Genomic DNA, 15,000 nt, shown 5'->3' with positions numbered 1-15,000 from the left:
TTCATATATAATTGCACGGTATTCATTCCCAATATAACGTGACCAACATGACTGAGCATGTTGCCAGCTGACACAACTCTTGCGAAAGCAGGTAACTTCATAAGTTCTTGTAATTGGATTTTCCACTTTCTCTCATCGGACAAGTCGACATTGGTCCCAAAACGTAACATTTTTGAACCTGGACGACCAGCAAGTCCAAATGCATTTTTCTTTCGCCTAACTGCGCCTGTACTATCCTTCGAATCTGAATCCGACAAGTTCGATGTATGTATGCCCTGAGACTTTTCACGTTCTTCCTTCAAACTTTCTTGAAAACTCGAAGCTTGGTATTGAGCATATTTAGCTATAGTTGTATGACTTCTATGACTAATACAACCCCAAACCTTCCTACCCATTACTGGATCCCAATTTTCATCGCTCGTCTGTTGGACTTGTGTTCTAACTTCGATACCATGATCGGGATTAGCTTCTACTAATGTTTTAGTTGAAAAAAGACCTAAGTCTAATTTAAGGGCGGCCGCTAAACCACGGATTACAGCTATAGGATGTTTCAGACAAAATTCTTGTAATTGTGGACTGAATGCATCCTTCTTATTCTCTAAATAGACACTAGGCGTAGGTGGTAAGAGTTGTTCCTTGGTCAATCTTTGACTAGGAGGATCTGGAGGTGCCGGTGGAGGTGAACGATCACTTAATATCGAACAATTTGGAACTCCCTTTAATCCTTGGCCCTTACACGCCTCGACAATAGTTTTCGAATCCATTTCTATACTTAATTCTTGTTCTGGCTGCGACTCGCACAAACTCTCTAATTTGAGAACAGGTTCTGTTCGCGTTATAGATTCACTTTTATTTGTACTAGACGTCGCCTCACATTTTATAGTTTCGACCACTGGAATCGATGATTTAGACTCGTGTTTATCGAACATTTCTATATTGGAGGTAGACGATGGTTGAATTTCATCCATCTTTTCCATTTTAACTTCCTTTATCTTATCAGGATTTTCTTCTATATTGGATGGAGAAAATGGACCAGAACTCAAAGTACCATTGTTCATAATACCAGGTGGTTCTTCTTTAACGTCTAAATCCTCTGATCCAAAATGCTTTAACAAGTCTTCCGCCAATGACGTCGCAATGTCTTTCTGAGACAACAAAGCTTGCAATTCTTGATCCGTGACACCCAAGTCCTTGTTTCCTGCTGAACCTTCAGGATAACTACTTGTCGTAGAAGAGATCTGAGCATAACCTTGTGCCGTATATTGATTCGACTGATACTGATTGAATTGACCGCTCTGAGTTAATTGTCTTTGAGGATAATTAGGATCAGAAGCAGATTTATAAGGCATCCCAGGTGTCTGTGTGTTACCCGTTGCAACGGTATTGTAGCCTACGTTTGAGTCGGAAAATCCTGTTTGTAAAGCAACAGTTCCTCCTTGCTGCAACTGAAAATAATATTGAAATTAAGATATATTTTGTTTTTATCAATATATCTTGAACATCTGTGTATATGCGTGTGTGTGCGTGTGTGTGCATGTGTGTGTGTATACACATATATATATATATACATATACATATATATATATAAAGGAGAAAATTATATACCGGTTGCTGAGGGATACCATAATTTTTTATAACACCAGGTTGTCCAGATGGCTGTCCATGAGAATAAGCAGTAGGATAACCTGGTTGTCCTGGCCTAAGCCCTCTCTGAGCAGCTTGTTGTTGCTGCAATCTAATTTGTTGTTGATGTTGTTGCATCGCTCTATACTGATGCTGAAGTTGTGCAAGTAAACCCTGCTGTTGTGGCGTTAAACTACTTTGATTTTGTTGCAAAAATTGCAACATTTGTAATTGTTGTGGCGATAAATAAAATGGCGGAGGCCTTTGCGGAGACGGAGGTGATATTGAATCATCTCCAGGCTGATAATCAAAATTTTTTTTGTTTTTCAAAATTAATCACAGTCACTTCTAATATAATATTTTGGATTTTATCATTAATATCATCGGAGAAATATTTAGATTGTTACCTTAAATCTTTTTGTGTTTAAACTTTGCCCTTGAGTTTGAGGATAAGGTGGTGGTGGTCCAGATGGTGCTGCACCATATTTATATCCTGGACCACCAGGGGGTTGTTGTTGTTGCTGTTGTCTACTAGACATTTCTGCGCTTATTGGTAAATTCCAAGCTTCTTCTATTGACGGCAATTGCCGCCTTCTGTAAAAAAAAAAAAAAAAAAAAAAAAAAAAAAAAAAAAAAAAAAAAAGACATAATTTATATTTTCTTTATATCATCTAAAATATTAATGTTTCTCTTTGAGGTAGAAAGAAACATTACCTTTTTTATTTTATTTTCATCATCCTAAAATTAACTTACTTGGCAGCAACAGAGGGCATTGGTGCTTGACTTAGGTGACTTTGTAAAAAGTTTATTCGCTGTTGTAAAGATGGGTTCATCGGAGTATTACCACCAGACTTAGCACCGCCAAGGCCTACCAATGGGCCCGTACAATTAGGAGTATTGTTGTTTCCTCTATAAAATATATAAAACAAATTTTTGCAAAGACTATTATTTACTGTGTGACCAGGTGAGCCTTTGATTCAGTCAAACGAATACCTGGTCTTTGACTTACAACAGCTCTCTTTTCTTGTATCACTCATCTCGAATGAGGCAGAAGTTGCCCCTACTATAAAGTATAAAGTACAAGATATATAAACAATAGCAATTTACAAAGATAAACGGAATTGTCGACGATGGATTAATTGAAAATGATTCAAAACCTTCAAAAATTTTGACATAGAATATTCTCCTTAAGAAATGTTTTACAAGCGCTTTTCATTTTTTAATTTTATCCACTTACATAACATGTCTAAACATTTTCTTGTATTTTTCTTTTCTTTCCTATATTTATATGTATACATATATATATATATATATATATATGTATATACACACACAGATAAGCACACAGGAATAAAGTTGGTATGCCTTTTTAACAAGTTTTTTTTACCCACGTGCAATTTTTTTCCTTTTTTTTTAAGACTACAGTACTTCACGTTACCTAGATGCGTTGACGTAACAAGCTAATGCGTCCTTTGGTTGACTAACGCTCTCGTATAAAATGCCCAAATTCGTCCAGGCAGCTGAATGCGATTTATCCAATTGTACAGCACATATGTAAGCTTGGAGTGCATCCATAGGCTGATTCTGTTGCTGGTATAGAACACCTATACTGCACCAGGTATCAGCGTTTCCCTCTGATTTTTCCACGGAATTTCTACAAAGGTATAGAAGATTACTAACCAAATGTAAACCGTATTAAATGTACATATTATATTAAAAATCAATTAAATGTTAATTATTAATTACCTATAAGCGATGAACGCATCATGAACTTTTCCAGAAGCAGCAAGACACCTTCCAAGAAGATACAAACTCTGTCCACTTTTAGGCTCAGCTTCAATAGACTTTTGTAAACAGTGAATAGCTATAGCTTGCTTCTGTTGTCTAGTTACACCTAATACGGAACAATCAACAACATGGTACATCCATCCTGTAACAAAAAAAAGAAAAAAAAAATATATATATATATAAGAAAAAATATTCAAATAATTTATTCTTACGTATGAGAAGAAAAACATGTGTCAAATATGTTGATGAAACTTTACGTTCTCGTTCCTTATATTCTAAGATGTATGTGAATCTTCAAGGGAACTTAGTCTGAGGAGTCAGAGAATAGTACTGAAAGAAAAAGAGGAAGTCTGTTTCCTTTATTACTACTAGACCAATGCCAAACTGAATAGATTTTTGCAGGTATAGCCTAGGGGTAGCTACTTTTACCCTCACTTTCTTTTTCCTTCTCTCCCTTGCATCTCGAGTTACATCCCCTCTATAAAACATAGGCGTAGAAATAGGAGTGGTAAAAAAAAGAAAAAAGGAAAAAGAAAAGAAAATTTCTTTTCACTACCATTGGTAAAATTTATACTCCTTTTCTCTTTCATTATACTTTGTATGATGTATTTAATCTTGAAATTTATTGTACTTTCGTTATATTAGACGGATAATGCAAATATTTCTACGGCTTTTCTTCTTTTTTTTCTTTTCTTTTTTCTTTACGTCAAATGATAAAACTTAACACGCATTTGTTAGAAATTTATCGAATTATTTTTTATAACATTTTTATTCTCATCTCTTACGATAATAAATAAAAGAAAAAAATTGATATAGTTATGCAAGAAAAAAGAAAAAAGAAAGGAAATAATACTTCTAATACAAAATATTTCACATTTTTTAAATTTATTTATATATATACATACATGTATATATATATATATATATATATTTATTTTTTTATTTATTAAGATATAAGATCCTGGATTATAACGCGATTATAATAATTCAAAATAAAAATAAGTACGTCAAGAATGACGGGTGAGAGGAAAGAAAATATGAAAAAGGTTGTTAGAATAAAAATAATTTAAAAAATGGCGCGCTATTTTTAAAACTGTTCCTGCGTAGTAACGGAAGATAAGAATAAGAAGAAAATAAAACAAAAAGGAAAAAAAAACAACCATAACGTCGAATATACACGATAGGATGTGTATTAATAAAATAAATAAATAAAAGGAAAAGAGAGAGAGAGAGAGAGAGAGAGAGAAGGAAGGAGAAGAGTGGGAGAGGGGGGAGAGAGGGGAAAAAAGGAAGATCGTCGAACCGGTCACGGTACCAACACGCGAGAAGCCGTAAACAGGTTGTGAAGAGAGGAGTCCTGTACCGTTTCGGCCCAGTAAGAGGTACCAGCAGGTAGGTTGTGTGGTCTCTCTCTCTCTCTCTTGTCTTCAAAGTGCATCGTTCGGTGCATCGGAGGGGGTGCCGAGTGCATCCCCTGACAAACCGGCTTACTGTTCCGAGCCCACGGCATCTTCCTTCCTCTCACTCAAATTGATCCGTTATAAACGTTCGAATATCCGAGCAAGGCGCAGTGGCAATTAAGCTTACGAACGTTTCACTGCTATATATGCATACATGCATGCATACGCATACATATACATACATACATATATATATATATAATTATATATCTATATAAATAGGTATATATATTTTTTGGAGGTTATGATAAATTTATGAACGTTTATAAATATAACCAAAGTAACTTTGATATTATTGACATTGTTTATATAAATGTATAAATTGATTTCAAGGTTATGGTAACATTACGAATGTTACGAATGTGTGTGTGTGTAATTTTTAAGTCATTAATATTGTTTATGTTTTGCAGTAATATAAATGGAATTTGTTTATTAAAATTCTATCAGGATCAACGTTGATCGGTTAAAAATGGATTTGATATTTTATGGCTTTGAATGTGTTGCGAACGCAGCGTTAAATTCGAACGATTTCATTCGATGAAATTGTGTCAATTATTAATTTGATTGAATGGCGTGATTTAAATCACAAGTAAAACTGTACTAAAGAGAAAATTTTTATACAAATATGTACATGCAAATATGTAAATGTAGTTTCTGTAAGTATAAAAAAGAAAAACAAAATAATAATAATAATAATAACTACTAACATACTCTTTTTATCTTATTTATATTTTCAGATGAAATATTTTTATAGATTTAAGTAGGTCAGGATAACGAGAATCATTGCCGATATAGGTTAGGAAAACAACATTTACAATAAACAATGTACTCAGTGAAATATATAGAAGAAATATAAGAATATAATATATATATATATATATACACATACATATATTTATACATATTATATATATATATATATATATATATATATATATATATATATGTTCATAATGGGATCAGTGAAAAGATTTAATTCCTAAAGGTGCATATAAATGCATAGAGCAAAAATAATTCTTTTTTCACTTGCTCATACAGGTGCTCAAAAAGGTTATGATTTATCAGTATGTAACACAATCATATTATTATATCATATAACAAATCATATATATATAATGATAATTAATAATAACAAGAATAAATAGATTAGCATTAATCACTATTCAACATAACCTAACATACACACACATATACACATATATGTATATATATTTAGTATAGAACGGAGAAAAAAACTTCAGAGTGTAGGTGAGTACCATCTGCCAGATACGAAACGCCGAAAGGGCAAACGGGAAAAAAGGAGCAGAAGAGGAACAGAAGAGGAGCCCCCGTGAAAAAGAAAAAAGAAAAAAGAAAAAAGAAAAAAAAGGAAGGGAAAATAGCTCGTCCTGAAGGTGAAGAAAGATGAGAGAAAGGGACAGAGGATAAAGGTGTGTGTGTATATATATATATATATATATATATATTGGAGAGACAAGGACAGAATGAGAATCACAATCTCACCAACCCTCATCTATTACTTCATATATGTGTACACAGAAAACACATACAATCTTGCTCTCTTTCTCTCTCTCTATCTATCTCTCCCCCCTCACACACACACAAACACACACTCACAGATTTAGCTCGTTCCTCGTGCACACGCACCTCTCCCTCTCCTCTCTTCATTTCTATCTCGCTTCGTTCCACCCTCTAGTACCCTTTTCCTCACCCCCCTAACTCAGAATAAATCAATACACGTGTCTGCTACTTGGTATACACTATGGTTGAACCACCTTAGGCCGAAAACGAGGAACACCATGAGTTTATCCTGTTCCTCCAAAAAAAAAAAAAAAATTAAAAAAAAAAGAAGAAAAAAATTCCTTATTGGAAGAATAGCATGTTAACAATTGATTTATACTAATGACCATGACGATGACGATGATAATGATAATGATATTTTTATTCTGTTACTGTATAGACTGTTAATAATAGATGATATATGTGTGTGTATATATATATATATATATATTCTTTTTTAACCTTACCTAACTGACGACAAATGTCAGCCTTTAAATGCGACGGCAAAGCCTTTTCCTTGAGTAAAGCTTCGTAATGCTCCTTTGCTAGACGATATTTTCCTTGAACTTCGTACAGATGAGCGATATGAAATTTGACTGCAATTGAAAAAAAATAAATAAATAAAAAAGTAAAAAAAAATATATGATTAATATATATATATCTTTATATATATATATTTATATATATTTTTTTTCCTCTTTTTATAACGTACAAATATATGTAAAATCTCTTAGATTATAGATTACATAAAATATTTAACATTAGTCATGTGATTAAATTTTAGTTGAAGAATATTAAAAGAAAAGAAAAAAAATACATACATACATATATATATATATATAGAAAAAAATTTAGAGTGGTTGAGAACCACTGAATCTTTTTTCTCGTTCTATCTTAATAGAATATAGATAAATCTGGCATAATAGCGACGACATAAGAGCGAATAATTATAATTAAAAACACATATTTTCGAGTGATATAAACTGAAATATTGCTTTCACACTCACTAATTGAAAGATTAATTAAATGGAAATTGAAATCACCTGTCTCAACTTTGTAACAGTTCAAAGAGAAAGAGAGAGAGAGTATGCGTGTATGAGAAAGAGAATGATAGACACCATTGACCGAATATGTCACTGATCGAAATGAATGGAGACGAGATTTCATTTTATTACGATTAACGATACTCAACTTCCGCTTGGATATACCTATGACTAAAATACGAAAATTTCTTGGAAAACAGATATGATTTTATTACTAATAATAATAAAGAGAAAGAGAGAGAGAGAGAGAGAGAGAGAGAGAGAGAGAGAGAGAGAGAGAGAGAAAGAGTGGAGAGAGGAAAATTTGTATTTTCGATGACTCAATAATTTATTCCATGTATTAAACTCACAATTAACATAAATGAAAGTTAAATAAGACAAATGTAAAAGTTAAATGATCAACCTCTATTGTTTAAAAAAAAGAAAAAAGAAGACTACTTTCAAATTTATTCAATGGTCAGTAAAAGTTCATTTGAATGATAAAAATAATCTTTTCTTCTAGAGAATATCCAATTTTAATGATTATCATAAATAATAATAATAATAATAATAATAATAATTTTTAAAAAGTTATAATATGTAAAACAATTGTAAAAAAAAGAATATATATATTTTTATATATATAAAATGATACCGCCCCCCAACAAAATATCTTCCTAGAGTGATAATAAAAATCGATTACTCATTTTTGGGAGACTTTCCGAGTTAATTTTTCTTTGTTTTTCCTCGTTTTTTTTTTCATATTGTAAAACTATACACATATATATATATATATAAGCTTGAGAATTTTTTGTGCTCGTAGTATACATATACATATAATATAATATAATACAATACATATATATATATATATATATAATTTTTTTTACATTTTCTTTTATTTTAAAAAATTTTTGTCGTATATTTAAAAATTACGATACCAGGACGACGATTGAAAAAAAGTACATCAGAAATAAAAATAGAAAAAAGTAATGGATACGTTGTAAGTATGATAGTGGGCAAACATGAAGTTAGAGAAACTGTTTGAAGGATGGAAAAAAAACAACGAACAAAAAAAGAAAGAACCGTCAGCAACCTTGAAAAACGAGGTTATTAACCGCAATATATACCGAAGGGATATTCGATTTAAATGGCAACGACCTTGACACTCTCGGCGCGCGTTACGCGTTTCCTCGAAGCACTCGGTCGTCTCTCTTCTCTGACTTAACCGACTAACTCTCGCGTTCCTACGGAATAGAGTCATTGCCCTGAAAGCACAGGCGATGTGATATACTACTACTACTACCACCACCACCACCACCTCCACCACCACCACCACCACCACCACCACCACTATCACCACCACCACCACTACCACCACATGCTGTCACTATCGCGCGCACATTAGAAAAGTAGGTCAAGTTTGACGAGAAGAAAGTGATCGAAATGATCGAAGAGAGAGAGAGAGAGAGAGAGAGAGATTATTCTGAGATAACGTCATTTACGTGAATTATTTATAAAAATCATTACTCATAAAAAAAAAAAAAAAAAAAAGAAACAAAAAAATAAGTGATACAATCGATTTCGACCATTTATTTATTTTCATTTCTTTTTATTTATTTTTTCTTTTTTCTAAATGTAGAAAAATAGAGAATTATACATTCTAAAAGTGATCACATTCAAAAATTTAATTTTATATATATATTATATATATGTACATAGAATATATAAAATAAAATAATAGATAAATAAATTAAAAATTCATGTAGTTGAGTTCGCATAATATATTTCTATTATTTTAATTATTCAAATGAATATGCATATTATTTTAATTACTAGAATAAATAATGTATACGTATATTATATATAGTTTGTCTCTCTCTCTCTCTCTCTCTCTCTCTCTCTCTCTCTCTCTCTCTCTCTCTCTCTCCTTCCCTCTTTCTCTCTCTCATCTCTCTTTCTCTATCTCTCTTTTTCTGATAAAATGAACGGAAACAGGAAAAAGTAAATCACGATATAAATATTATTTATTACGTGCGAATCATGGATCAGAAAAAGGAATGATTAATAAAATTATAATCTTACTTTCGAGTTTTGAGAAGGAAGCAGGTGTGGTTGCATCGATCAAAGCTAACGTCAGGTGCTTCAAAGCTGCATCGAAGTCAGCGTGGACCTTCAACATCAACCCAAGCCTTAGGTGAACCTCGCAGGCTCGTGGAAAACTTGGTTCCACCCATAGCACTTGCTGGAAGGCTTTCACCGCCCTTGAAACACAAGGAAAAAAAGGAATCGATCAAGTTAAAATCAAATTACATATATTGTATATATATATATATATATATATATATATATATATATATAAATTAATCAGTGAGATTAATTAACGTATTATTATCTCGTTAATTGATTTAATATTTAATCATTGTTTCTATGTAAAAAAGAAAAAAGATAGACAGATACACAGACAGACAGATAGACACACATAAACACACACACTTTAATCTTAATCATAAATTATATAAAGACTGTATTATTGTAGGATGCGGGCCAAAAAATTCTTAAGTGATTTTTAAGAATCAATTAACTCTTTCTCAGGACTTCTTTTCAGGTTAATAATTTTTTTCCCCCAATTCTTTTTTTTTTCCCCTAATCACAAAGGCTCCAAGAATCTTTTTCCCGATCTGCTGTAACTTTAACAGGAGTATCATTTAAAGGGACATACTTTAAATAAATAAATAAATAAAAATAAAGTAGATTATTAAATTCCGACGGAGAATGAATGAAAAATATTTTTCGTTGTAATGACCTCGAAATAAAAATCGAGTAGGCTGCTTGATTGGTTGGTTAGTTGGTTGGTTGGTTGGTTGGTTGATTGGTAGTGTGTAGGTTCGTCGAGGCCTCGATTTATCGTCGATTATCGCGATAGTTGCATACGAAATGTGCATACGCGTGCGTGACACGTTCTGGCGTTTCGTTTCACCTTCAAAGTAAGGACTAGTTATAACGTGAGTGATTTTAATCGCTACGATAATTAACACTCGTTTTATCGAACCACATTTATTTTAATTTCATGAATATGGGTAACTCAAAAAAGTTTACATAGGTGATATTAAAAATTAGGAGAGACTTTTTATTAAGACGATTCTCTTTTTTTTTTTTTTCTTTTGCAAATTTTTAGCTCACCTATAAATTGGTATGTTTCAACCTATATTAAAGAATTAAACAATTTCATCGAATAAGTTAAAAAAATAAAACGGATATAGAGAGAGATAGAGAGAGAGAGAGAACTTAGAATGGGTTATTGAACGATCAATAAAAGAAAAAGAAGTGAGAGGAAGAAAAAAAAAAAAAAAAAAAAAAAGAGAATTGGCGACGGTAGTAAATTCATTCATTCATAAGAATTCCATTCATTGGGCCGTTCACTCGTCGTTTCCTTTTCGGGGTTCGTTGTCTTCAAGGAATGAGTCACTCTGGTACACTCGAGGAAACTTTGGTGGAGTGTGTAGGAGTAGAACACAAAAGTGAACGAAGAACGAGCAAATGTCAGTGGCTCGTTGCGAAAGATCCTAATAATAAACGGACCGTGAGAAAGTATATGTTCGTACATACATACATACATATATATGTGTAGTAATAATATATCCGCTCGTATATGCATCATAATACAGATTCATATGCATATTCATCTTTAAAATGTAAATATATATTTAAAGATAGTTCTTTGTTAAAGCTCTTGTAATTGTACGATCTGTAAAAGAGAAGAAAAAGAACAGAGAACAAAAAAAAATAGAAAAAGAAAAAAAGAATTAGCTTAAAAATTATCGGCAGAGAGCAAATAGATTTAAAAAAAAAAAAAATCCAAAGAACTTTTTTTGGCACACCCTATAGAAATATATTAGTAGAAATTATTACACCAAGGTTGTAGTTTTAGTCCTATGCATGTGTGTGCACAGATAAGCCACTTTAATTTCTTGTCTCTCGTGTATCCTTTTTTCTTTATTTTTTTTTTGTTCATTTTATCGTAAAACACGATAAAATGGCGCACATAAATACATCATACATACATATATATATTCATATATATTCATATATATATATATATGTGTGTGTATGTGTGTGTGTGTATGTATGTATATATTGATAGAGAGAGAGAAAAAAAGAATATAATCGTAGATATATGTACATATATACCTGAGTCTGTGTGTACTTTCATATATGTAATAGTAAGTAGACTTTTCACACGTCGAGGACAGAACGAAATACGAGGTCTGGCGCGTTGTTAAAATATTTCAAGGAGAGCAAATAATCGTTGCTATTATCGTACACATTTATTGGCGAAAATATATTGTCATCTGTTTCAGAAATATAATAGTATAAATATATATACATATATACATACACACATAATTTTGAAAGAGAAGATAAACGTGACCTGCCACAAAGCTGATGAAACAATGTGGTAAATGTGAGAATAACAAGGAGACATTTTAACAGCTGTTCAATAGTCGCCATTTTGCTTTTTATTAATATCACATTACGCATGTATCCTATCTGCTTGTTTATATACATGTGTATATGTATATATAAATATAAAACTTAGATTAGATAAAATATGAATAATCTTCGGACATTAATTTTGTATATTTTTTTTTCTGTCTCTCAAACACTTTTATTACAAAGAAAATTATTTATATATACATATATATATATTTTTTTTTAAATCACTAATAATACTGTAAATAAATAAAAAAAAAAAAAAAAATATATATATATATATATAAAAAGACGGACAAAGAAGAAATTTTTAATATTAACAAAAATAAAATTAAAAAAAGGGTGATTTGAACCAACTTCGTGAATGAAGATGACATTTTTAATATTAAAAAAGAAAGAAGAAAAATATCACGTGTGACTAATAATTGAAATATTCTTAATTAAAATCAACTACGAGGATAACGGATATTTGAAATTTGCCGCCATTAATCGGTGATGACGTATGAGTCATATGTTTGACTTCTCGCTTACGGACGCGTCGTATTTTCTCCGTAGAGTTGCATGATCCAACGAAAAGGGGGTGCATTTTAATGCACCCTTTCTCTCTCTCTCTCTCTCTCTCTTTCTCTCTCTCGCTTTCTCTCGAAGCCACGAGGCCGCTTTAGCACCTCATAAATTAATTACGAGACCGAGTGTATGACCTATTAACGAGCGTTTTGTCCTTAACGTCTCGCACGAACGACCGAGAGATAACGATAGGGCCAACCAAACGCATTCACACACCTTTTCCTTAGCCCTTCGAACCCTTTTACTTGATATATCCGTGTATACCTCTTATTAACACATACACTAAACACTAAAGAAAAAAAAAAAAAAAATAAGTCACTACCTACTACTACTACTGTCCAAACCGGAAAGGAATAACTCTGTTCGTTTCGGTTTCTTCTTTTTCTGAATTTTATCGTTCCTGAATCTACCCGTAACCATTTAAGAAGTTGAAAGGGGTGATCGTACGATATTAACCAAAGGTTAAACGTTTACAATACATGTATTATTTCCGCCATCTTTCATCATCGTTTATCGTCTCTCCCCTTGTCTTCGTTACTTCATATATGTATATATATAAATATATATGCATTTCTTGGAATCATTTTCAACAGAGAATTTTCTCTTTCATTTTGACTTTTCTTTATTCCCTTCTTGCGATTTACTTATTAACCATAACGTGTTAACGTTCTTGCTTTTTTTTTCTTTTTCTTTTCTTTTTTTTTTTTTTTTTTTTTTTTTTTTTTAAAAAGAATATTTAAAAATTGTACCGTTTTAAATTGTATGATTATTTTTTTTCGTTACCTCGACAGGTCTACGTAATTTATGATGACGTGTGATATTGTTCTTTTTTAGACAAAAAAAAAAAAAAAAAAAAAAAAAAAAAAAAAAGAGAAAGAAAAAAGAAAAGATGGCTGCACCATTTATTTATTTATTTATTTGTTTGTTTGTTTTATTTCATTTTATTTCTTTTCTTTTCTTTTCTTTTTTTAGGATAGAAAATTTCTCTAGGAGAGAAGAAAAAACTCATCCATTCTTAAAGCGATCTTTCTCAAATGTAATTTCGTTATCTTCGAGTTAGCCATGGCATACCAATAGCATGGTATGGTATTGTATGGTATAATATGGCGTCGGCGCGTGCATGACCACGCGACTGACTTTCTCTTCTCGAATCTCATTTTATACCCATGAGAATTTACCTTCTACGGTAGGAAATTATCGTTCGTATTATATGATATTTAAACATATCCATATATACGTATATACATATACATAAACATATGTACATATAATTTTCTGTAATACAAATTCAATAATTGATATTACAAACGCTATAGAAATATTTATGGAACAAACGAAATTTACAAATGAAATTAAAAAAGAAAAAAAAAAAAATTCATATTCTTTCCAAAACAAACATAAACGAGCAAAAAAAAAAAAAAATAGAAGAAAAAGAAGAAGTATAAAACAAAGTGTAAAATAAGTTCAATGAGAAGTTTTCAAATATGACACAACCGTATATCGTACGCATTTGGAACTTACCACATAATTTTAAATTCCACTGTTTATTTATTTATTTATTCATTTATTTATTTATTTATTTATTCATTTATTTATTTATTTAATGGTACATAAGGATACGTGTTAGATATATATTTAGTTTGTTTTAATTCGGTTATTAACACACAACGTTGGAAAAGATGCGTGGGTAGCAAGACTCGATGTTGTATATCCTTGCCAGGCAAGAATCTCCAGTATATATTATTGTGCAAGAAAGTTGGTTGCAACGGTGCCTGCTGACAAGGCTACACAGGTAAACACGAGATTCTATGACTCCGTTGTCTCTAGCAGAAATCTTTGATATTAGATATCCGTCGTGCACACGCTTCGAATGATTTATTAGCCAAGTCTCAAGATAATCGTCGACCTATCTCTTTCTCTCTTTCCCATACAAATTCCCTCACTCCTTATTCAATCTCATATCCCTATTACAATTCTTGTCTCTTTTGTCTTTAAGCTACCTATTTCATCGAGATATTCTATTCCAAGAGTTCGTATAAATTATAAAAACAAATATTTCTTCTTCTTTTTATTTTTGTTTAACAATTAAATTCGTATATCTTTATTATTAACAATTCGTATATAACATGTTCTATATAACACGTAACACACATACATACATATATACATATACATTGCATAACTATGTACGTATACATTTATATATACATAAGATAGTTGAAGAAAAGTGAGGTTATGTTTTTTAGTCTTGTTGTGTTCCTTGCTTCTTAGCATGTCTCTCTCATGCTATACACATCTTACGATAGAATCGGACAATGGCGCCTATATCGTCATTGTATACGTGCATGCATGCATGCTTGTGTGCATGTGTACGTATATAAATGCATACATGTGCACTTACCGGCATACACATACCACATAGACACATATCATGTATGAAATATGTATGTATGTATATATGTATGTATGTATGTATGTATGTATGT

At 31.4% G+C, this 15,000-nt stretch overlaps 1 protein-coding gene across 9 annotated transcripts in view; it reads right to left on the bottom strand.

Moving 5' to 3' along the window:
• Positions 1-15,000, bottom strand: part of LOC124953417 (histone demethylase UTY) — a 53,515-nt gene that overhangs the window by 2,038 nt on the left and 36,477 nt on the right. For 5 of the 9 annotated variants that reach the window (XM_047504756.1, XM_047504760.1, XM_047504763.1 and 2 more), the window contains 8 exons: positions 9,539-9,717; positions 6,899-7,027; positions 3,370-3,553; positions 3,062-3,298; positions 2,377-2,532; positions 2,031-2,217; positions 1,606-1,923; positions 1-1,445 (listed from right to left, as the gene is read on the bottom strand). The exon at positions 1-1,445 is cut by the window's left edge and continues 1 nt beyond it. In XM_047504756.1, coding sequence (XP_047360712.1) covers positions 1-1,445; positions 1,606-1,923; positions 2,031-2,217; positions 2,377-2,532; positions 3,062-3,298; positions 3,370-3,553; positions 6,899-7,027; positions 9,539-9,717 — 2,835 coding nt within the window. Of the gene's footprint in view, positions 1,446-1,605; positions 1,924-2,030; positions 2,218-2,376; positions 2,533-3,061; positions 3,299-3,369; positions 3,554-3,623; positions 3,718-6,488; positions 6,669-6,898; positions 7,028-9,538; positions 9,718-15,000 lie in introns of those variants that run through there. The other 4 variants (XM_047504757.1, XM_047504758.1, XM_047504764.1 and 1 more) reach the window with 4 other exon arrangements.

This window comes from Vespa velutina, chromosome 12 (assembly GCF_912470025.1).
Source record: "Vespa velutina chromosome 12, iVesVel2.1, whole genome shotgun sequence".
NCBI classification, from domain to species: domain Eukaryota; kingdom Metazoa; phylum Arthropoda; class Insecta; order Hymenoptera; family Vespidae; genus Vespa; species Vespa velutina.
Note: the sequence above shows the minus strand (reverse complement) of the source record. Positions and strands in the feature narration are given on the sequence as shown.